Here is a 25,241-nt window from a genome sequence, read left to right on the forward strand (position 1 = left end):
CACAGAGCGCCCTCAGATTCCAATACATTTCTCTCCCTTCTATTCGGCCAGCTTCGTCATATCTTGTCAAATGCTTGTGTCCCTTGAGAGCCTTCCCTTTTCCTTCTCCAAATCAGCTTCAGCTTCCTCTGTCATTGCTCCACCTCTCATCCCCATCTATCTGTACAAACCTTATTTTAGCCAATGACATGGTGATGATATGCTTACAATTCTTGATTTAATTCTACGCTCTGAAATTCAGGAAGTCAGGGGCTACTTAATAGTTCATCATCTCATTCCCAGCATTTAACCTTAAGACTCACCATCTAGAATGCATGCAGCATTCAATAAATGTATAATGCACAGACTGATTAACTTAATGAGAAAAAAGCAAATATGTCTCAATTGTAGGGCTAGCATTTAAAATTTGAGTTTTTATAAGGGTCAAAGAAACCATATTGGAAAAATGGTTTGAGAATTGCAAAGCTTTGGGTAATGTTAGTTATTTAAATATTTAAATTGAAAATTATGTCACTTGGAACTTAAGAAATTCAGTACTTTTATTAGAGGTGTCACACAGGGACATAAGTCAAAAATAATCTACCTTTAGAATGTTGGGGCTATACAGTGAGAAGGCCACTAATCTTTTTTTAGAATGAGAATAAGAACCTTAGAAAAATGTGCATGAGGAAGAGAATTTAACCTAAGAAATATGTGCAAACAATAAAAGCCGTGATAGAAATACGGACAGGTAGTTTTATATTTTTCAGACCTACATGCTGAGCATATGGTACTTAACTTTAGGAAGAAAGGAAGAAAAACTATTTTAGAAAGTGAACAATGTGATATCTGAAAAGTAGTGAGGGATTTACAGTTTTTCCTTATTGCCTTAGAAACATACAAATCTAGATTTTAATACAGAAAATAAATCTTCACTAAATGATCAATAACCACTTTTTTCTTTCACTGCTGAAAAGCATTATTTAAAGTTTATTCATTTTTATTCCACTTTTTTTAAAATTACAAAGTGTTAAAAAATCTTACTAAAAATCTTTTAATAATGGCATTCATTTAAGTAATTAGGTTTTCAAAGGGGTCATGGGACATCACATCCTCCGTTTCTGGTATCCTTAAGTTCTGGGAATATAGGAAAAGTGGGTGTATGTAATAGAGATAGAGACATTAAAATGGAAAAGGAGAAATAATTTCATTACATCTTTTAAAACCTGCTTTAAAGCAAGATGTTCCTTACAACAAATAAAAGGGATCCACATCACTAGACAGAAGACGCAAACAAGACACTATTTGATATTTGTAAAATGTGTATGTGTACATGGAATTAATGCCGAGTATAATCTTAACTATATTATTATCACTATAGTTCATGGGATTTGTCACTTCTGGCATTCAGTATCCTTTAGACAAGCAGTCTGGAAGCAAGTCACAGCATCACCTGGAAATGCATTATAATGCAAACTTGTGGGCCCAATGCTGGACCCACTGAATGAGAATCCGTGGGGAACCTGTGTTTTAACAAGCTCTCCAGATGATTCACAGGCACACTAGCACTGGGAAAGCAGTGCTTTAACACATGCAGTTCCTCAAGTCTTCCCAGGCGTACGAAATACAGAATAAGAGCATCTAAAAATCCCTATGAAAACAAATGAAATATATGTCTCCTGGTGCACCAGGGTTTGTCGGATGAAAAAAGCTCCAAGTAAAAGCTGCTATTCAAAGAAGATAAGAAGGTAAACACAGTAACTCTCTCATTGTGGTTGTGGAATCACCATTCCCTGGGGATTTCGCATTCTCAAGAGAAAAAAATGCAATTATTCTATACAGAAAAACAGATTGTGTGTGTGTGTGTTTGTGTGTGTGTAATTTTGTTGAAAATTATGAAATTACCTAGAAAATGACATTTAGTTTTAACTTTTCAGTGCCATAGTTTAGATTTCCATTTGTAAACGTTTCCTGATTTCATTTCCCAAAATAACTAAGCCAGAATAAAACTGATGTTGACACTTACTTTCTTGTGTTCCCTTGGGCCTGCTCAAACTTGCCACAGAACTTACCAACTTAAATAATCTATTTTAAAACTGATCACCTAGTTATTAATCAATGGCTTAAGGAAGGGATAATGTGTCTTTTTTTTTTTACTTCATGGTGCACATTTCTTGGTGATTTTGTAATTTCAGGTTCCTTAGCACTTAGGGCTGAAGAATAGGAAATAACTCAAAGCAGCCAGTTTTGCTAGCTATTAGTAGTTGTTACAAAAAGTATAATGGGGAAGGATGTCGACATTAATGATTAAAATGAGAAATCTGAAGGATTTTAATAGTTGCTTATATGCCGCCTAAATGCCATGATTGATAAAAAGTAGTTTATTTAATTTTGAATGAAGTATTACAGTGAAATAAAGTGTTGCTGCAGACAAGGCTCAAACAACTATGTCCCAGGTTAAAAAAAAAGAAAAAAAGATTTGGAAAGAGACCCTGGTAGTTTGGGATAGCTATTAAACAACAAGAAAAGAAATTGTGTGCTCAGGCTGCTAGTTTATAAAGTTTGCTTTTCTGTAGTAGAAAATATTGACCACTCATGAAGCAAATATGAAACCCATCCCACAGGCCTCTCTGCTGGTTTCAAATGGAGCCAGCTGTGACCTGTGTGGCCAGAACAGCCACTGGTGGGGTAGGCCCTGCTTCTCCTTCTTGGCTGCTGGGTACCACAAGTCGGTTGGCAATTGGACCTGTAGGTTTTGTTCTGATGGGTCACCTTGGGTATCAATGTAAGCCTTAGTTTTAAGACATTGCTATCTCATGACCACAGCCAACAGGGCCTAATTCAGATCCAGCCAGTGAAAAACACCTATTACTGAACTTCAAATGGGACTTGGCAGTCATCACATTCTCCTATCGGTATAAGAATTGTACCGAATCTTAGTGCTGAGAACGTAACGTATTACCCAAAGATTGTAGGCAAGATGTACGCAGTTGAAGAGTCTAGATGGCCAATTAAAACTCTTTGTGAAGGGCTATTAAACATTTGTAAAATAGCTATCAATCAATGAATGTAGAATGATGACATTTTACATTCTAAATGCTCAAATTGTCATTCAAAATAGATAAATGTAAGAACATATCAAAAAGGAAAGAAATACGGCTGGTATTAATTTATACTTTAGTTTTTTTTCTGTGTTACGCCATTTAAGATTTCAATAACGTCTAATAAACATTATATATCATTTCTTAAGGCCTCCTTTTCTTCCCTCATAAAACTATATAAATCTGGACCAACGAATAGTCTGGGATCATTTTATATACACTGTTATGTACAGAGATGGAGATCAGTGAAAATCCTAACGGCATTCATTTTTAATAAGCTGGCAGTGCCAGTTGTCATGGAAACCTAATCCTTATAAATACAATGAAAAGACAGTAAATGTGAATCTAAAAATAGCCATTTCCTTGGAAAACAGGAGAATGGCTGGACCAAACAACTAAAACACAATGTAAAAAGCTGATTATTTCAGTAATCTTTTTTCTTTTCTTTTCTTTTAATGGAGGTACTGGGGATTGAACCCAGGACCTCATGCTCTGCTAAGCATGTGCTCTGCCTCTGAGCTATACCCTCCCCACTATTTCAGTAATTTTAAAATCAGTTTTATGGTAGCTGAAAAGGACTGAACAAACTATATGTAAACATTTGGTAACCACTGTTGTTAGATCTAATCCTTCCAATTCAAAAACAGATCTTACTTTTTGTAATTATAGTCTTTTCTACCCTTCTTCCCCACCAAAATTACAGGCTTCACCAATGAGAGGTTCACAGGGGCCTAATCAAGCTGGGTCTCGAGGCCCCGTTGGCACCTCCTCTCTCTACGTAGTATGGCCACCTCACTAAAACATGCGAAGGTTAGCATGAACCCATGCGTCCCTCTCCCTCACCCCTGACTCCAGCCCTCAAAGAGCTTCAACAAAACACAGAAACACAGTGGCAGAACATGGAGAGATACCTTTGTAAAAAAGAACCACGATCTTCTGAAAGGCTTTCATGAAATGGATGTTGTCATAACAGTATTCTTGCACCTTCTGGAGAAGGATCAGCTCTGACTGGCCTTGGGAGCTGAACACAGCCAGGAGTGGAGCGTATTGCTAGAACAGACGTGGGGAGTGAAGCGTTAACTTTCATGCGAGGCACAGGACTGACCCCACTTGAATCACAACAGTAATCTGGAGATTTGCTTAGAAAACATTCACTTTTAGGATTATCTGATTATATTATGGTGTCCAATCAAAGCGAATTTTTTAATCCCACCACCTTATCAGATTTCTCTGACAGTACTCACTAAAAGAGACAAAATATGAAATTCTGACTATGTTAATGATAACTGACATGCTACTATGTCTACTAATGCATATTATGAAAATGAGACAAGGAGCAAAGTTCTTAGGGCTGCTGGGCAGTGTGGTTCTGCCATTGGAAGAGTGGGGGGTCTCCTTCCCTGGACAACCCAGACTCCCTCATATGTCATCTTTATGGTTTTGGTCATATTTTATCCTTTGTCCTAGATGACCATGGCTTCCAGATGCTGGTGTACAACTATTGTTTTCTCTCAGACCTACTCAGCTCAACACTCATCTCCTCCTCTGAGCCTTTCCTCACCAACTCCACCTGCAGAGTTTACTTACTGCTCTGTTCTCAACACTGAGACTTATCTTTAATTCACACCCTACCTGGTTTACATTAGCTAGTCTTAGATATCCCAGTTCAAGTGTAAGCCCTGAAGGCAGGCTCTAAGTCCTCCAATGGCCAAATGTGGTTTTATAGGGAGAAGGCAATAAAAGCAAAAACATATGCATCCCTACACATGAATTTACAATTTACACAATCAGTTCATTTCTTCCACCACTTAGATACTGTTCAAATTCTAATACCCATTTGTGGTTTACTTCATTAAGGACTAAGAATATTCATCAAGAACTTCTGTCATGGGGAACAGAAGGAAAATCAATACGATCACATCGTGTTTCTCTTTAACTTTCAACGCTGAATATTCTGTGGCTTTTCTGACATTGTTTTTGGTAAGAACTTACCCTTAGAGATTTCCTAAGCTCTTACATTAGAAACATTTTAGGTAGTGGCAAATTTTAAAAGAAAAACATTAGGAGACATATGCTGGGTCTGGGTCTGGGTGAACTGCGGTTGGAACCCATTGGGCATCCTGTCAGGACTGCTCCCCACTGGGACCCTGTACCTTCAGGTGCTTGAGGGCTTGCTCTGCAACGAGTTCTTCCTTCTTGTTCCATTCCACGGCATTCATTATACAGGTCCACAGAAGTCCAATCACTGCTGTTTCCGGAAGATCATTCCTCTTCATCTCTTCCTTCACGTAGAGCACCACCTAACATTTCACAGAAAAGGGGGTCAGAGAATAATAGGCAGATGGGGGGCTCCCCCGTCTCTCACTGTGCCTGGTCAGTGAAAGGTTTGGGGCAGACAAATACTCTGCTCAGTTCCTTCCTTCCTGGTGTATACTGAGGCTGCAAGAGGGAGAAAAACTACAATGACTTGTTCTCCAAGCAGATTTATTTTTAGTCCAAAAATTAATAGGCTTAGCTCTGGCCTGGAGCTACTGGATAATAGGAAATCAGAGGGAATCTTGACTTCTTAGGGTTTTTTTTTTTACAGGCAGGCACCCCTTTGAGACCAGAAGGGGTGGAATTATTTAAGCCAGTTTGGGGAAAGCGACAGAACTGTGAATTTTTTTTTATCTCTGACCCTCAGCTTTAAATCTCTGGATGAAAAATGTCTTGGGCTGTACAAGGCACAGTCTACAATTCATTCTTTAATTATCACTTCCTATGATCCTCACGCCCCATGAAAATAAACTGTCCAGCGCAAAGACAATTTTTTCAAAGGATACGTATCAACGCAGCAACACTCAGCAGGCTGTTTTCCCCTCAGAATTATTTTTAAATAGGCAAATTTATCCTAAAGTGTGATGGTATGGAATAAAATTGTCATAAAATGTATTTTATATCAAATTTGTTTGGAAAAATCTTTCTCCTTTTGAAATAAAAATCACAAATAGAGATTAGGGCCTCAGAAGTGATTAAAAACCATAATTTATCTCAAGGATACTACTTTGTATCAGCTCACAGTTGTTCTCCCTTCCTTTTTTTAGTGACATACATTGCTTTCTTTCCTGCTAGCCTGGGCTGCAGAGGAGTCAGCAGTGGGTTAAGCAGCCCTTGAGAACAGAAGGAACTGAGAAGTCCCAGTCTCCCGGCTGGCTGGGGAAGGCTGCAAAGAAAGGTGACATCTCTGGGCCTAAAAATATCACAGTGTTATTTGGTTTGCTTTTTTTTCCCCCCAGGAAAAAATCATATTCAAGTTCTTTGCTTGGAGAAAGGTTATTGAATATACGGCTGACTTTAATGCCATGAGACTTAGGACCAACACCTCCACCTGCTGGACAGCATCAGTGTGGAACTGGCCAGCCTGAAATCACAAGGCTGAGAGCATGCAGGGTGGAGGGGGGCGGTGAGAGCAAGCAGCAAAAGGAAAGGACCTTAATGCAATTTTTAATTATCATGTAAAAGTTTTTAAAGTTCAAATAGGAAGTTTTCTTCAGGCACGACTTTAAAAAAAGATACAGTCATAGGCATATGATCTATAGCTATACCAAAATGTACTATTTACTTTATGGGGACATACAGCTATTATGAGTGGGATCCAACAAGCCACTGGCCCAACTGCAAAATCAACCCTTTTTTTGTCTTAAAAACAAAACAAACAAAAAACCCAAAACCTATATATTTTAACCCAATACTTAACCATATTATATAATCTGCAATAAAGTGGAAAAACCACCATAAAATGTGGTATACTGATAGTGGATAGTATTTGACAGATGAAATATTTCGACAGACAGTCCTAGCAACCGTGTAGAAGTCACTTGTGTGGATATAACCATTAATTTCTGGAACATCCTGGAGGATGATGAATCAAGACTTCGAGCTAATTTAAACGATATGAACAAGGGCACCAAGTTCACAGCAATAAACAAAGGGAGGTCTCCTTAACGGAGGTAAAGCCTGCGCAGCACAGTCTATGCTCTTCTCCTTGCTGGTGTGTTTCACAGGGATGAGCCTGTGGTCCCCACCTCCTTGATGGGGCATTCCTGAGAAAGACGCTCCTGGAGCTCCTTCTGCAGTTCCTTCCTGGTGCCCAGGGACTGCTGGACTCGGAGGAAGTCAGAAAGCTCCTTCAGACCTGCGTCAGTGAAATATTTAGCGAAATGATCCACGCTCTGTCTATTAACTGGAAAGAGTTCCTGAGAGAGAAAAGAAGAGAGACTTTTATACAACAAGCTACTCAAATTTCAGCAAGCATAAAGAACAAGATTTTCATATAAAAATAGTACTTAGAACACCTATTTGGAAGAAAAGGATAAGGATTGATTTTCAAAAGAATAAATCTTGGGTTTCTCGAGCATTTGCTAAGCACCTTTCAAAATAGGCAATTTTACAAAGAAAGAGAATAAAAAATGCTAAGCAACTTACTTAAACTAGTTTCACTCATATTTACCTTTTTCTTTTACTTTTATCACAGTGTAGCATGTATAAATACACAGCTAAATTAAACACAAATAAGATAACTCTGAATAATATTTGGATTGTTTCAAACTGACAAGATAAAACCGAAATCATCAATCACATATTTTCTTAATTGAGTTAACAGACAAAAGCCAGTTTTAATAATACTGAGATGATCTGAGAAAATATTAGAAAAACAACATTGACTATTATCATCTCAAGGACCTCTATATTCACATTCTGAGAAAATGCTGCTGTTATCCAAAAAGACTAGCTCAGAGCTAGAGAATTTTTGTTACATCTGTTCATGATGGTGGCTCTAAATTAAGTTCACTGCAAGATTGAATCTAAACTCTTCAATTTATTACATAATTCTGTTGGAAATCTTTAAAAAGAGCAACACACCATGGCTGCTCTCATATTTTTACCTCATTTCCATTTTACCTTACACAGCTTGGCAGAGTCTCAGTGACACTTAGTCATGCTCTAATCCTGTATGACTCCAATACCCAACTAAGAAAGCAAGGCAATTTTCAAAGCTCTCACATTTTTCAGACTGCTGCAGAGTCTACAAAATAGACCCAAACTTTTGTGATGGTTAGATTGGCATATACACACACACACACACATACATACATACATATACACACACACACACACAAAATGGCTATGTGGTTCCAATTAAAATCTCAGAAAAAAGATCTGTGACAAGTCTGCCACCAAGAATAGGGAAATAGCCAGATGGCTTCTATGTCATGGCTCAAATTTCAATATTCTCTATATCATCATCATATAATTTGCCTTGTTGAGTCATGAGTTTCAAAATGTCACAGCAGAGCTGGCGGGAGCAGCTATCCAACGCACATTCACATTAAAGTAAACATTTCAGAGCTGAATGAAATTCTGTCACTGATATTTGTTCTATCACTCAAGAGGTCTTCCAAATTTGGGGGGGCAGGGAACTAATTTAATTTCGAGTTTCTTCTAATAGTGAAGATGTGGTGGGCATTTTGCTCATAACTGTGTAAAGTAGAAATTTTTATAGAAAAATAAACCAAGTCTCAATGAAGTGAAGCAGCTAGACCCACACTGGATAGCCAGAAATGTTTAAGGACACAGGTATGGGACCCCAAAGTCAGTAATTACTCTATCATTCATTCAATATTCAATTTAGGAAGACTGTGACTGCAAAGTCTGATCAAAAGTTATGTTCAGAGTAATATGTCACTGAATACGTTAGTGGTGGTTTATTTATGAACAATATCCACAGTACTTATGAATGATATATAATATATTGAAAATTATTCAGATTTAACTGAGATGAAATCAGTATAAATCATATCATGACATTTACTAACTTGGAACATAGTTTGCATTTGTTAGAAAAATTCTACCCAGTTACAAACCTCCATCACCTCATCGGCAACCTTTTCACTAGTCTTTGGTGACTTCTGTATACTCTAAGTTGCTAGAGAGTAGGTTTCATGAAGGCAGGTAACTTTTCTGTCCTGTCTGAACAGTTTCGACGACTGGGCATGCCACTAAGCAAGCCCTTAATAAGTACACCCTGGATGAAAATTATTATCAGTGGCAGAAATTAGTAAGAATCTAGACTTAATTTTTCTTCTTTATCGTAGTCTAAAGACTTCCAAGATGCAAATAGGTCTGTTTTAAGGTAAACTTCAAGAGATAAAGGAATTTTAAGTTATTGAAAATGCAAATGTTTATGACTTAGAATTATCCTGTGGGCAGACAATGGAAGAGAAAACAGATAAAAGATGAGGTAAAGAGAAGATGGTCGGGGTGTCTTAACTTTAGACTTTGTCCTCAAATTGTAAAAACAATTTTACTTGGAGAAATCTCTGTCATCCATACAGCTGTTGCTTTCAGTAGAAAGAAATTATAGAGAGTAGATAGAAGTTGCAAGGACAAAATATTTTTTTCTTGATTTTCTTTGAAAAATACAAAGATAAGAAGTAAAAATATAATCAAGCAATCATGATAATGGGAGCTTCAAATTACCTACAATTAACTTGTTTGCTTTCTTAAATATCTAAGTATGTCTAAGGAATCTTGGTATAAACAATAAATCTTGTTTAAACTTTTATTCTGTTAACTAACCTGTATTTCAGATTAAGTGTGATTCAGCTATGACCCAAGATAATCACAAATGTCTAATCGGATGAGATTGATATAACTTTAAATTTCATATTAAAGCTTTAAATTTCTATAGTTATTAATTGCAAAAGAAAGTGAATTCTGAGAAATGTTAACACTATGTAAACAAACTTTCAAATTTGAAAGTCTCTGTATCACGTATGACTCCATAATTTTAGCATTGCATTTATTTATGCAACAAAGATTACAATGGAATTAGTTTCTACCTGCCAATAACACAGAAATAAAAGGAACCAGGTTTCAATTCGACGGAGACCCAGGCATTCCAATTGTGTGTTACTACATCACACAGGAGAAGCATGAAATACACAACCCTTTGTCTAGACAACACTTACAAGCAGCCTCTTGTCTAAGTTGGCTTTTCTCAAAGAGGAGGTAACAGAGTTGGCATCTTTTTCTGCCATCCACGCTTTAAAAAGCTTGACAGCAAATGAGGCTGCAATGCCTGTGAAAAAAGAGAGAGAGAGAGAGAGAGTAAACCTAAGAAAAACCACTTGTGATGGTGTACAAGGCAGTATTTCCCATTAGGTATCCTCAAATGAGTAAATTACTCAAAGACTTGATCTGGTACAGAGGAAAAATGGAAAGCTCTCTCTAGGCACCATACTATTCATTACTCAAAAGAGAACATTTTCATGAAAAGAAAAAAGTTAAAATACTTTTCAAAGTTTGACTCCCTAATTCCAACCAATTAAAATTATTTATTAATTTATTTTTACCTTGGTCAAAAACAGATTCAAAGCCAACTATTTTCTAGTGTTTTGCCTTTATTTCACCCTACAGTTCACCAGTATCTCAGGTTTAAAACAGTGACTCTGAGGTACAACAAATAAATCATGAGACATAAAACTGAAATGTCAACATGTCAACTAATTTGCTGATAAATGAGACCAGCGAAAGAACATCAGTCGTGACAGGCATAAATAAATAAAGCTATATCCGAACACGCATCATTTACTTTACAGTTTTACTCTTTGTAAAAAGCTTTCTAAAATATTCATGAGTTAAGCTATAAAAATGTCAGTGCTGTTTCAAGCTGAAATCTTTTCTGGATATATTTAAAGAGATTTTAAAAATAGCTCTATTAATCAGGAATCCACTCAGTTACATTTCTGTATTTATCATAGGATTTACTTCTAAATATAAATAATCAGACACCTAGTAGACAACTTTTCTGAGAACACTCCAAACTTCTAAATTATTTAATGAAGAGTTAAGGAGTAGCTGAAATATTAAACTGATTTTTCTGAATTGAAGGCTTCACTATTGTTGGTGGAAGCAGTCTCTATTCATGAATTCTCTTCAGGAAGATACTTCAAAGTGTTACAATATTAACAATACATGAGTAACAATTAGGGAGTCTGAAACGGCATAAACCTGAGGCATCTGAAGCTGAAAACTAGAGAGAATCTCTAAATAATATTGACTCTCAATTTATTATTCTTTTCTCAGCTATAACTCATTTCATTGCAGGCATGAATGAAGCTGGGACTTCACTGCTGTAGGAGTAAAACCAAGTTCTAAGAAGAAACAGATGTTTTCACAAAAGCTCTTTAAATTTATTTTTAAGGAAAAAATAACTCTTTGTTTTGTGTTGTATAATAACTTGAATATCATTATCCTCCTCCAAGAAAAAAGCCCACTTTTGTTTTATTCTATAACCCAGTAATTGCATGTATGCCTATCAAACTCTTAATGCCTTAAAATTACAATGAAATTAATGCAGTTGTCTGGATTTTTAAAACACACATAAGGAATATCTTTAAAATGTGATCAAACTGAACATCTGAGCACAAGATCTTGAGAGCAAACAGTGCAGAAGAATGACCCCAACAAGGGAAATAAACAATAGTTTGAGGGAGAAGGCGTTTGGGAATATGAAGGGGCATTTTTGGCTATTCTATGAAGTTGGAGGCGGGTGTTTTAGGCTGGCATTTTGTGTCTGAGGGCAAAAAGGTTAAATGTCCCACAAAGCACAAAAGAGTCCTGCACAATGAAGCACTGTCCCAACAAAATACGCCAGCAATCATCTATGTGGAGAGAAATGGTTTGGATCAGGTCAATTTCAGGGTATTTGACTTAGGCACCAAGTCTTACCCGAAAAACTCTGGTTTATTATTATTCTTTATTTGTCTTTGTACAGGTATGCATATTTTCTCTTCTGATTTCCTACAATAAACATGTACAATCCTCTTATTGTTTGAACACACACACACACAGTCTTCTACATAGAGGTCGGGCGGGCAGTAGAGGACACTCAGAAGTACTGGTATTTTTCTAACTCTCTTTGGCTTTTCTCTTCTGACATGGGACAGGTAAGAAACTACAAGAGGAAATACCTTCTTTGACGAGGCTATCAGTGAAGAGACTGGTGAGGATGGTAGCAGGAAGGGTGCCGTTACCTAGCAGGATCCCCGACAGCATTGCCAACTTTGTCTGCTCTGTTTCGGAAAAGGCTTTAAGGAAGAGGAGAAGCTGTGGGTCAAACAAAAGAAACCATGTCTATAAAGCAAAGGACTCATGCAGGAAAATAACACAGAATGTCCCTCCACGGCTGGATCGCACATGACAACTAAGTCATATGGAGCATACTTATTATTCACTGGAAACACATCTACATGTTCAATGATAAACTGGATGCTGCAGAAAGGGACTTTATCAGGCAGAGTTCCTTTCTTCCAAGTTCACTTATACATAGCTGTAGGTAACATTCGTGGGGAGGAAAAGAGGCATTTGGAGAACAGTGTATATAGGTCACATAAATAATTTACATTTGACTTTGTACATGATCAAGGGTTAAATATCACATAATGAGCACGTTTTCTGAAATACACTATGACCCTTTCATAGTTTTTTCACTTCTTTGCATACACTCTCCCCCCAGTCTACATCCACCCATTTTCTTTGGGTCTATGGTAGCAAAACCAACAAACAGAAAAATAGGAAAGACTCAATAAGTTTTGACATTCAGCATGTATTTCTCTGAGCTCACAGCACGTAGCACCCTTTAAAACAAGACTGCTGAGTGAACACGGGGTTTTCTAAGTTCTTGGTGCCCCTTTTAAAATAATGAGGTTCAAATTTGTATTTCTTGGATCATACATTTTACCACCAGTCCTGGTGATGAGGTAATGGAGGATGTGAGATAAAGAAATGATCCATGCAGAGAAGAGGCCTCTGCTGTGAGTTGGGAAGAACAATGTTGGAGGGGCAGCAAGAGGATCATGAAGCTGTGTGGGTCCTTCTGGGTCCCCATGCCCCCATTCTCTTTTCCCAACAGTCAGAAAACTGAAAATGTAGCAACCCCAGGAAGGTTGAAGGGTTGCCAAAGCGAAGGGGATTATACCCCACTTCCCACTTTGAATTCTAAGAGTATGCAGTCTTGCAGAACTTGCCCTTCTCCTTCCTAACCCTCTTCCACCTTGTGCTTTGACTGTACTCCATGGCTACCTTCTCTGTTTCAACAGACCTTAGGCATGTTACTGAGATTCCCCAGGGCCCAATATCACTATTGGAGCCCTGCTGATTTTTCATTACTTTGCACCAATGAAAAGTCACTGGCATCAATATAGGATTATTCAGTGCTTGAGGGCCAATGAAATTCCATTAGCGCTGCATGGAGGGTAGGGCAATATTAATGAACACCCCCAACACTGCATTACAGAGAGGCTATGAGGGTCTCCAAATATTTATATGATGAGTAGGTGGCAGAACTGGAATCAAGCTGGCCCATTTCACTCCTAATTTATGTCCATTAAAGTCTCTGTGATTAAAAAAAAATTACTTTCTAACTTCACAAGAAAAGAGGTAGCGAGGGAATGAGGCATCAAATGGTTAAAGCTCCAGGGAGCCCCTGGAATGGGGTAAAAAAACTGACAAAACCATAGATACCAGTCTTCTTATTATAAAAATAAATAAATAATGAAAAATAGCCCCCAATATAAAAATATTAATGACTTGTTTAATCATGTTAATATATTCGTTAAAAATACTCAATTATAACGAAATGGTGCAAAAGTTCTATTTTTTCTTAAAATTAATCCATATTGCTCAGTTATACTAATCAATATTAAAATCAGATGCTGCATATACTACAGCAGAATTTTCTTTAAAAAATGAGTATACTGAAAAATAAGTCATTCTTATCTCAAATGAAATAAATTCATTAAATGAAACAATTGAGAAAATTTTCAAGGTTCAAATGAGCTGAGAAAAGTAAAACATGAGCAATGTTAGACACAGCGTTTAGATGTTTAATTTCTTTGAATGCTGTAACATTCCTTTTGGGGTCATATCTATCCTTCTATTTTAATCAAGTACTTGTTATTTTCTAAGCATTGGACATATAAGGGATCACATTTTTTTCCATTTAAATGTCATTAAAAAAAAAAGAAATACAGGTTAATAGAACAAAATCTAGTAACAGAGTAATACAAAAATGTGAATAATCTCTTAAATCCTACTTCCTTGGAATTAACATTTTTAACGGTTTGATGTGTGCCCTTCCAGATTTTTAAATGCACTTATATATGTCTACATATTATAAATAATTACATGTACATACATATGTTTTTACTCAATTATACACTGATAATAGCTCAAACTTGTTGAGTGGAGCAGAGAGTCTTAACAGTTTTGATCCACACTTTAAAACAAAGAAATCTGAGGCACAAAGAAGTAACTTGCCTATGGTTAAACTACTACCAAATGGTTGCTTTTTCAATTGACAATTTTTTATGGACATTTTTCCTTATGAATTCATGTGGCTATGTCTCATTCTTTGAATGACTGCACAGGATCCCACTGCATAGAGATCATAAATTAACCCATCTCCCACCACAAACATTTAGGTTATTTCTCAATACTGTGATGAACATCTTTATACGTACAGTTGTATGTATCCATGCTGAAGGATTCTTTTAAGTGTGAAAGTTGGGTCATGGAGAATGTAAATTTAAAAAAAATTGATTTTACTGGTAAAATGTTCTTCATTATATATTCTGAACAAAGGGAAGCAAGTAGGCAAACAGCAAAGTAGATGCTGCAAATCAACAAAGTAAGTAACAAAGTATATGATTCCTTTATTCCTTTGGTTTATAATTTAGGCAGATATCTAAAATCAGAAATGGTGGCAAAGCAGCACAGAAATCTGTAATAAGTTAGTGCGGCGACTGCTATATATAAACACAGAGGAGTTGCAAATTAGAAGAAGGAACACGTTGTAATTACTGAAAAGAGGGCTTCTTTAATAAGGTGCTATTGTTTTCTTGGCTACATTAGATGCCAGTTACTGCGTTAAGTACCTCATAGCTTATTTCATTTATTCCTACAACAACCATAAAGTATGTACTGTTATTGCAGCTACTTTATCGATGGAAAAAATCACTGAGATTGAAACCTAGACACTATTTCCAAAGACGTGTTTCTATCCCCTTCGCTAAACTGCATCTTCTAAAATGAAAGAATTTTACTATTAGCTGCTGTGCTATGCTCTTTCACAAGCTTTAACTAATTATATATTCTATAAAACTATTTCTTTGAACAAAGTATGCTGTGCTTCATTAAATATGAAGGAAAAACCCTATGCTAATCATGTATGCCTTCCTACAGCTATTAGCTAATGATCAGTTACACTCACCCCTTCATTTAACAAACATTTACTAAAAACTTAACAACGTCCAGGATACTTCTGGACTATCACTGTATAAGTAAAATTTTTGTCCCTCTTCATTTCAACTTTTAAGCAAATAAAGCATTACATTTGAATTTTTACCTTTTTCATTTCATCCTCAAACGCCTTTTCCAAATACTTGTATCTCCTGATGAGTTTATTGAAGACCTAAATGTAAAAGAGAGCCAGTCAGTATTATGGAAACAATTTTAAAAGGCAACAGGGGGAGGCGTAGAAACTCACGCAAACCACAACATGGGTCTACACTAATAAAAATGTGTAGTTAAACATGCTTATACTGTGATATGAGAGCTATAAGCATTTCAAAGGAGTAATTATGACCTCAGGGAAAAAAGAGGATCAAAATGCACTTGGAGAATAAAACAAACTCGTTCAAGAATGTAACAGGTAAGAAACCAAAAACAACTTTCATGAAAATAAAATGAATGTAATTTTAAAATTGTGTGAGGCAGGGGTGGAAAATAACTGAAATGAAGGGGATTACAGACATAATCACTTAGATAATGGATCTGATGGAGAGGAGATCGGAGTTCAGGGGAGATTATACTCCAGGTGAACACAAACATGTTTTCAGCAGATGAGCAAGAAAGATTACTGGTCCCCACAATCCAGTTAGAATTCTCAAGCAGAGTCTGCAGCTGTATCAGTGGAATTCTGGACTGTTTTTATTTTTTGTTTTTTAAGTGAATGATGTTTGTTATGGACTGAATGCTTGTGTTCCCCCGAAAGTCGTATGTTGAAGCCCTAACCCCCCAACGTGACTGTATTTGCAGGTAGGGACTTGAGGAGGTAGTTAAATGAGGTCATAAGGGCAGGGCCCTAATCTGATAGGACTGATGGCCTTACAAGAGCCAGGGAGAGAGACCTCACCAAGAACCAAATCCACTGGCACCTTGATCTTGGATTTCCCAGCCTCCCAAACTGTAAATAAAATCCTGTTGTTTAAGCCGCCTAGTCTGTGGTATTTTGTTATGGCAGCCTGAAGACACTAAAACAGTCTTCCTATTTAGATGGGGATTTTCAAATATTATTTCAATATTTTTAAAACAATGTCTGAATCTAACTCCTTTGTCTTATACCCACGTGATATACTCTCACCTAAAACTTCCTCTGTGTTTATAGCTCAGGCGATCAAGATGGAGTCCAAGAGTAAAAACTATAGTGCTGCGCCTTAGGAGGAAAGAAAAATGACCCAAGCAGGGAACTGATACACAAGAAGGGAAAAGAATAAATTGTACTGAAATCCTACAAATTTGATTTCTAACTTATATTCGCACTCACATGCTCCTTAATGTGATTATTATCAGGAAAAAGAATTCTCCTTATCCAAGAATGATTATCCAGATCCCCACAGGTAAATGTCTACATATGAAATCAAAAATCATTATACTACAAAAGTACTCTCCAGTGAACCAAAAGCTTATAAAATTAATTTCCACTCAAATACCATGTTTTAGTTCATTTCTCTCTCCCTGACTACCTCAAGTTTATCTGTCAGTCTATCAGTACACAATAATTTTTGATAAATTCAGGAACAATGTGTCAAAAGGTCTTTCAAATATATATTTTCCATATGAAAAACAAAAGTGTAAGTAAAAAGAAACTATCCTGTTTATAGATATAACAAAGAGGCGAAGTCCATATAGATCTTTTAGAGTTTAAGGGCACTGCAGAGTAGAGTGCTGATTTTTCTTCCAGGCCTTCTTATCTTTCCTTCCCAGTGGGACTCAAATAGCAAATAATACACCTTGTTCTTGCATTAATTTAACCTTTTTTAGTAGGTTTATTTATTTATTTTAACGGAGTTACTGGGGATTGAATCCAGGACCTCGTGCATGCTAAGCACATGCTCTACCACTGAGCTATACTCCCCCACCCCCCCGCATTAATTTAATCTTAACAAAAAGTCTCTGACAAACGTAAGGTATGCATTAACTTCATTATTTGGCAGACTCAATGAGTGCTACTAAGTATCAGAGCAGGAACAGAACTTAGAAATTCTGATTGCTAGTGAACCACACGTATCTAATATACCAAAAGGTGAGTTAGAATTTTAAAAAGAATAACTTTTGAATTGAATATATCTGCTTCAGTGTTTATCTTCCAAAAATGTTTATGGCCGTTGACATACAGAGTAGAAGCAGAGATTCAGAGAGGACAGGTTAGAACATGGCCCACTGAATCTCATGTGCTTAACCTTTTGGTCCATTTAAAAATATTTCCTTAGTTTTTAATCTGTTATGCATATCTTAAATATAAAAAAAGGGAAAGAAATAGCTTTACTAAAATACCATGAGGTTAAAATAATTTTTTGAAGTTTAAATTCTTAATGGCCATTTATCCCAAATTACTCAGCTTAGCATGTCTTACACATTTTAGTAAAGTAAAGATAGTTGCTAGCATCTGAAATTCAATCACTGAGCTGCCAGGGATTCATATGGCCTTTTTCATGTATATAATGAAACGTGTAAAACAAGAAGACTTGTTGACCTAGGACTTGTGTTCATGGTGTAATTGGGAATAACAACTGACTTTCAAGAAGTCAGTGGAAGAATCAGAATAAGAACACACCAGTCCTAAGCTGGTTAGTCACAGCACATATATATGCAGCTTTAGAAGGTAAAATAATGCCATTTCCAGCAACCTGGATGGACCTGGAGATTGTCATACTAAGTGAAATAAGTCAGACAGAGAAAAATACCATATGATATCACTTATATGTGGAATTTAAAAAAGGACACAAATGAACTTATTTACAAAAGAGAGACAGACTCACAGACATAGAAAACAAACTTATGGTTACCAGGGGAGTCCTGGGGGTGGAGGGATAAATTGAGAATTTGGGATTTGCAGACGCTAACTACTAAAAATAAAATAGATCAACAACAAGGTCCTACTGTATAGCACAGAGAACTACATTCAGTGCCTTGTAATAGCCTGTAATGAAAAAGAATATGAAAAGTAACTGAATCACTATGCTGTACACCAGAAACTAACACAACATTGTAAGCCCAACTGTATGTCAATTAAAAAAAAAAGGTGATATGAAAACGAATATATGTATGTAAATGCATTACTGGGACATTGTGCTGTACACCAGAAATTGACACATTGTAACTGACTGTACTTCAATTAAAAAAATAATAATAATTAAAAAAAGAGAAGGCGATGTCTACTAGGACTACTAAGTAATGTCCATGTTACACTACCACCACTTCCTGACCTTCACCAGGGCTTAGATACGTCTTAATTTTCACCAATCTAACAAATGCAAAAGTGTATCTCATGAATTTAATTGAAATTTCCCTAGTTACGAATGAGTTTGAATACGTCTTCCTCTGTTTTTCGGGGTGAGGAGGGCGGGGAGAGAGAATTGTGTTTCCTCTTCTTTGAAACTCCTGGAAGTCTCTTCCTGATAGTTTGCTTGTCCTTTCCTAGTTGACTTACAAAGTTCTTCATTTAATCTAGATATGAATCCTTTAGAGGTTCTATGTACTACGAGTATCTTCTTGACTCTTTCTTTTGAACAGCCACATGCAAGCCTATTAATATGAGTTATCAAATTTCATTTAATTAGTATTCCATGGATTGACTCATATATTGTTTTCTTTCTTTGCTATCATTACAGGCAACACTATAATAGCTGCCACTGTTGGTGTCATTTCACACACGTGTAAGCATGTAGGATGAAGTCCTCAAAGTAGAATTGCTGGGTCAAACGGGATGTGAAGTTTTAGTTTTGAAAGACTGTGCCAAACTGCTCTCCCTAAAAGGTTGGAATAATTTATACTCCCACCAGAAACCATGTGAGGCTCCAATTCCCTGCTTCTCTTACACGTGAGAGGCAAAAACAAACAAACAAACACTCTACCTTCATTAAGTTTCAATGCCCACTGTCTTATTATGAATGCAATTGAGTATCTTTTCATGTTTAAGAGCTATCTAATACTCCTATTTAAAAAGTGGCCTGTAGAATTTCTAAACCTAATATTATTTTTAAATCCTGTTCAAACAGTTCCCTTCCAGCACAAGAATCTCTCAAGGACAGGCTCTACCTGAGCATAGTTTCGGATGGTTTCATGATCTTCATTTGCTGAAAACACACAGTGGTTGGTCATCTTTGTCTTGTCACCATCATCTATGCGTGTTCCTCCAGGGGCTGAAAAGAGAAAGGTAATTACCATTAGGACAATACTAAAATCAGAAGAACATCTGCAGAACGGATCGATTCCTGCACAGCAAGGAAAACAATAAAAGCAGACGTCAGATAAACGTTCATAGAATGATGTGCATGTGGAGACACACAGAGTTTTTAGAAGATTATTATCTTAATAAAATTTTGTTCCAGGTGATTGTATTTATTCCAAAGGACTAATTAAATCTTGTGCATAAATTAATTGCATGAAAATAGACTCCTGGAGGAGCTGACTCTTCTAAAAACAAATTTACTTATAAAAGATGCATACGTCTTCCTATGATTTGATTACATTTCTAATATAATGCAAATTGGTTGTTCAATTTTCTCCTATCATCGTGTATGAGACTGATGTTCTACACACTTGCCTTCACAAGATCCTATCACTGTAAGTCTCGTTCTTTCCAAAGTACATCCTTAACCATGGAGGCTAAACAGTAACATTTATTCAGTGAATTTAATTTAATTATCCTCAATGCAGTTCCTAATGTTTCCCACATCAGGACATGGCTCACTTTCCAGGCTTGATAATATTTTGCTGGACTGCAGTTCACCAACACTGCAGCTGACCGGACCTGGCTTTTACAGTAGATCTTGTTGGTTTCTACTTCGGTAGGTGTGGAAACTGTCCCTCTTCCACCAACCCAGTTACCCACACAGGGTTGAACAGCATACACTCTGACTCCCTGCCATTTGTATTTGATCACCCAGCAGGTACATTGGCTAGGAAAGCATGTATTTTTGTTCTCTCTCATCTTTTTACCCTGTGGCCTATACAGTAGCATGGAATAAGTGGATTAGAACAAAAGAAGGCCTGTCTTCTGTGACTCAACTTTCCTCATTCAAAGGCTCCTCCTGTACGTTTCAATGGTGTCCACTGCAAAGTTCATTGGTTCATCAGAAGAGCAGGGTCAGAACACTACGAGTTTTTGTTTTCTGATTTTACTTCATCATAATTAGGGTAGAAGGTTTGAGAAAGCCAAGTTAGATTAATATCTATCCTACACTCAACAAATATTTGTATACCATTTACTTGTACCAGCCACTTTATTTATTTTAGTGTGTAACTGCCTTGATTTAAGGCTGATTCAGATCTTTGGATGAAGTGGGCTACACACAGCCAACTTTTTTTCCAGACTCCAGCATACAGTTCTATAAGTAAATTAGTTTTTAGAAAAATCAACTTCTTCAGGACTCTATTCTCTTGTAATTAATTTATGCACAAGATTTAATTAGCCCTTTGTTATGAATACAACCACCTAGAACAAAATTTTATTAAGATGATAATCTGCTAAAAACTCTGGGCTAATGATTCCTATCTGATAGAAGTTACATAACTAAAGAGTCTGATTTTGAAATTACAGTCTTTTCTCTTGAGGTAAGATTTAAAAATTGCATTCTTTCACAAAACAAAACATTTGTTACACATTAATAATATTACTTACAGCTCACATTTAAAATTTTGTTCCTTGATATTGGGCCCAAGTATTAACTGTCATTTCTAAAATTTTTGGCGATCCTGTTCTTTTCCTTAGAAGTAAAAGAAAAGTAAAATAGTACTTCTGTCTACTCTTCAAAGGGCACAACTGAAAACCAAGATGGCTGCTGTTTCAAGAACAGTGGGAGAAGGTAGATATTGTTGTGGGTGTGAGGAAAATTCTTACATACTCCGTAAGTAAACAGTGTTTATATAAAAAGAACGCATTTGGCTCACTTTATTTATAACAGCATAGGTCTGGCCTCGGTAGACATCTGGGGTTGTAGTGCCTGTGCTCATAAGTTATACCAAACGTTCTGCCCAACCCTGTTGTGGATGTACGTGGCGTGTAGGAGTGAAATCAAGGCTACAGATATAAATTTGGTGATCGTCATCAGAGGGATGGTAAATGAAGACTTGAGATCATCAATGCAAAGTGTACCAATAACTTACAATACATGTGGGCGGATAAGAATGGAAACCTAGGAGTCAGGTAACAAGTGGCATCTAGAGAGGTAGGAGGGAGTCCAAACGCTCTCACGTAAGGCAAGAAAGTAAAACATTTCGAGAATAACAGCAGGGCCGACAGTGCTGCCAGGGAGGCACTAAAAACTGAAGAGGGTGCACTGGATTAACTAATAAAAGTCACATAGGAGTTTGGCAAGAACCAAAACTCACTGACGACTATTCTAGCATAGAGCTCACCAGTGCATTAATAAAAGTATACTATAATTAATGAAATTAAAAAAAAGCCAATAATCACAGAAATGTTCAACTTCACTATTCATTATGGTTTTAATTCTTTTGGGAATCATCTAAGGTAACACTCACCAGCCTGAAAGGCACCAACTTACTGCTGAGTAAATACAAAACAGCACGGAGAGTATCATGTTTGTATAGAATCATCCCATTCTCAAAAGTTTATGTATTTAGGTAAAGACATTTCTATTCTAGAAAAGAATTAACCAAAACATTAAAATGGTTATCTCTGGGTATTGAGATTTGAACACACTACAAATAGCTTTTATACTTGGACCTGAATTATCTACAGTGATAATGTGAGGTTTTCATAAACAGTAACAACAAAGTTAACTTGCTACATAGTGAAAATCAACAGTACAGATCAAAAGGGGACCTGGAAATAAATGAGGTCATGTACCAACGAAGACATTAAGAGCTCAGAGGGACAAATCAAAGAGTGGCTGCACCCCAGAATGGAAGAACAGAAACAGCATCTTAAAGTAGGCTGGCTTAAGCCCTGTTTCTCAATGAAAGGCTCTGATAGCGCATTGGGCAGGGCAATTTTTCATTGTCCTGAATGTTTCTTGCATAGCAAAGTAGGTGGCATACCTGGCCTCCACTCCCAAGTCTTGTAGCAATCAGAACTCTTCCACACACTTGCAAATGTCCCCCAGGCAGTTGAAAATCACTGGCCTAGAGGATCTACCACTTCTAGTGATTTAAGGGTACCACAGGAACTAGTTATGAAAACTTAAGTTCTAAGAATAACTATGAGAAGAAAGATGGGTGGTTAGAACACCTAATAAACATTTAGATCAACATACCATGCCATTTAATTCATATTCTGAAGCCTTCTTCCCTGATGTCCCTGCTCTATAACTTAGTTACAAAGCAGTTTTTATTTTGCTTTTTACTTATTGTTAATAATTTCCAAACTTCTACCTTTGATCCTTTTAGGTTCATACTCACAATTACAAAGATTTTATTTTAAAAACTAGATTTAAAAATATTTCTTAGACATTTTATTATTTATGGATGAAATGTCATTTAACAAAATGCTGGGGGTTCTTTCTAAATTGGTTGACACAGTTACATCTCCCTGCATCAAAAAAAAAAAAAAAAAAGTGGAGTTCAAAAGAAAGGTTCTATGACAATTGGGGTTTAATTAAATATACTGGAAGGATCTAGGTGACAGACACAAAGTTATACTTTACTGCAGAAATTACACCTTCTATTGTGTCCACTCCAGAAACATTTAAAGATCAGGGACATGCGGGAAAGTTGGCTTTTAGCTAAAACCAAGTGGCCAACTGTGCTGTATGTCAACCAAAGTCCTCAATTCTATGCCTCTCTTAACCAACAATCATTTCACAGCCACATTAATGCCATTCCAAACTGTAACCTAGGTAAAAGTTGTAGAGACTCCTATTTCTATTTTTTTTAATCAACTCTCATAATAAATGTAGGCTTATAAAAATTCTATCTCATAAAGAAATATTTCAACAGAACCAGAAAGTCCATATATGACGAGAAGATGCTCTAACACATGGTTTACCAAGCATACTGCCGGCCACCAGGATGTCGAAGAGCGTGTCTGCATAGCGACGATAATCTAATCTTGAGCCTGTTGAGTCCAGAAACTTGGCTACAGCTTCAAGGTCATCACCAGCTTCATTAAGCCCCTGGACAAGTGTATCCCTGAAGACTGTGGGTTCGAATTTCTCTTTTTCATCTAAAATAAATAAATTACACAATTATTCCTTTACTTATACGCCACATTCCCAAATGCAAACATACATTTCCTTTGTTCACTGTTCTTCGATAGTGTGATCATTTAAGAGTTGAAGGGAAATTTCCTACTAGATTTCTATGTTCTGAAACCCCTGGTTTAAATATTTATGCAAGCAATTCATATCTGTTTAAAAGGGCCACAAAAATATGTTCACTCTGTCTAATACATAAAAGATCAATGACTAGTCATTTGTGTCACTTACAGGTAGGCCATTGTAATCTACTAACCCTAACCATCTGAGAAAAAAATAAAGTATAATGTCAAAACTTAAAATTTTGTTTCACCAGTGATATAAGAGGAAATGATCCAAGGAGAATCAAAAAGAAGGGAGAATATATAAATGAACAAAATAAAGATGGGGAGGGAGGAATAAAGAGGGACATCTCTTTTTAAGTTTTTTGAGATACAATTAACATATAACATTATATTAGTTTAAGTATACAACATAATGATTCAATATTTGTCTGTATTGCAAAATGGTCACCACAGTAAGTGTAGTCGACGTCTACCATGACACATATTTATAATTTTTTTCTTGTGATGAGAGCTTTTAAAATCTTTCTTAGCAACTTTCAAATATGCAATACAGTATACCCAGATCATGAATAAAGTTAAAATCATATACTGTTGAAAAAAAAAGTGAAGATGACCCACTAGAGGTCAGATGAAGCATAAGAAAAATGACTAGATTAAGGGGAAAGAATCTAAGATTCAGTTCAAAGCTCTTTACCTTTTTCACCCGTTAAGGAAAATGAATCAGGATGTGAGGAGAGAAGGACAAACGATGAACCCAAAACAAACAAAAAAAAAACAACTATCATAAATATCTTTAGAGAAGTGGTATAAGAGAGGTAAGTATTGCAACTGCAAAAAAGAAAGAGCAGCAGGAGAGAATGCTATAGAAACAAGGAGTTCCTAGAAATGAAAAATGTGACAGAAAAACTTAAAAACTCCATAGAAGATTCGAAAAAGAAAGCTGAGAAACTAGGAAAGAAGTCAAAGACCTATAAAATAGGAGCAAAAAGAGAAGAAAAAGGGCAGACCAGTCAGATGCCTACAAAAGTGTAATAAAAAGAAAATTTTAAAAAGGGAAGGAAATGACTTTAAAATTTCAAGAAAATTTTACAGAAATAAAAGACGTGAGCTTCCCAGCAAAGGACTGTCTGAGGATCCAGCACAAGGGCTGAAAGTGGATGAACAACAAGGGGCCTTCACATTGTGAAATCCCAGAGCGCGGGGAATAAAGCAACCATCTGAAGTTTCAGGCGCAAAAAACCAAATCACATATAAACCCTCAGGAAACAGAAGGACACTGAATTGCTCAACAGAAATACCAGAAGCTACAAGATATTACTTCAGAATTCCGAGGGAAAACAATTTTCAATCTAGAATTCCAGTGTTCAGTCAAACGACTGATTCAACATAAGAGCAGAATAAACATATTGTTTGAGACTCTCAAGGCCTCAAAAGTTACGTTTCTCATATACTCCTTTCAAAAGTGATTGAAACAGACACTCCATCAAAATGAGAGAATAACTCATGATTTTGTGAACTTACTAAGTCATGAGGTCCCAGGAAAAACAGGAAAA

The 25,241-nt window shown here is 36.4% G+C and overlaps 1 protein-coding gene across 2 annotated transcripts in view; it reads right to left on the reverse strand.

Moving 5' to 3' along the window:
* The window catches only part of BZW2 (basic leucine zipper and W2 domains 2), a 51,060-nt gene that overhangs the window by 3,794 nt on the left and 22,025 nt on the right, over window positions 1-25,241 (reverse strand). For both annotated transcript variants that reach the window (XM_031455001.2, XM_031454998.2), the window contains exons 3-10: window positions 23,416-23,592; window positions 19,503-19,606; window positions 15,529-15,594; window positions 12,095-12,230; window positions 10,091-10,200; window positions 7,145-7,315; window positions 5,234-5,380; window positions 3,992-4,130 (exon numbers count right to left, since the gene is read on the reverse strand). In XM_031455001.2, coding sequence (XP_031310861.1) covers window positions 3,992-4,130; window positions 5,234-5,380; window positions 7,145-7,315; window positions 10,091-10,200; window positions 12,095-12,230; window positions 15,529-15,594; window positions 19,503-19,606; window positions 23,416-23,592 — 1,050 coding nt within the window. The remainder of the gene's footprint in view (window positions 1-3,991; window positions 4,131-5,233; window positions 5,381-7,144; window positions 7,316-10,090; window positions 10,201-12,094; window positions 12,231-15,528; window positions 15,595-19,502; window positions 19,607-23,415; window positions 23,593-25,241) is intronic.

This window comes from Camelus dromedarius, chromosome 7 (assembly GCF_036321535.1).
Source record: "Camelus dromedarius isolate mCamDro1 chromosome 7, mCamDro1.pat, whole genome shotgun sequence".
Classification (NCBI taxonomy): domain Eukaryota; kingdom Metazoa; phylum Chordata; class Mammalia; order Artiodactyla; family Camelidae; genus Camelus; species Camelus dromedarius.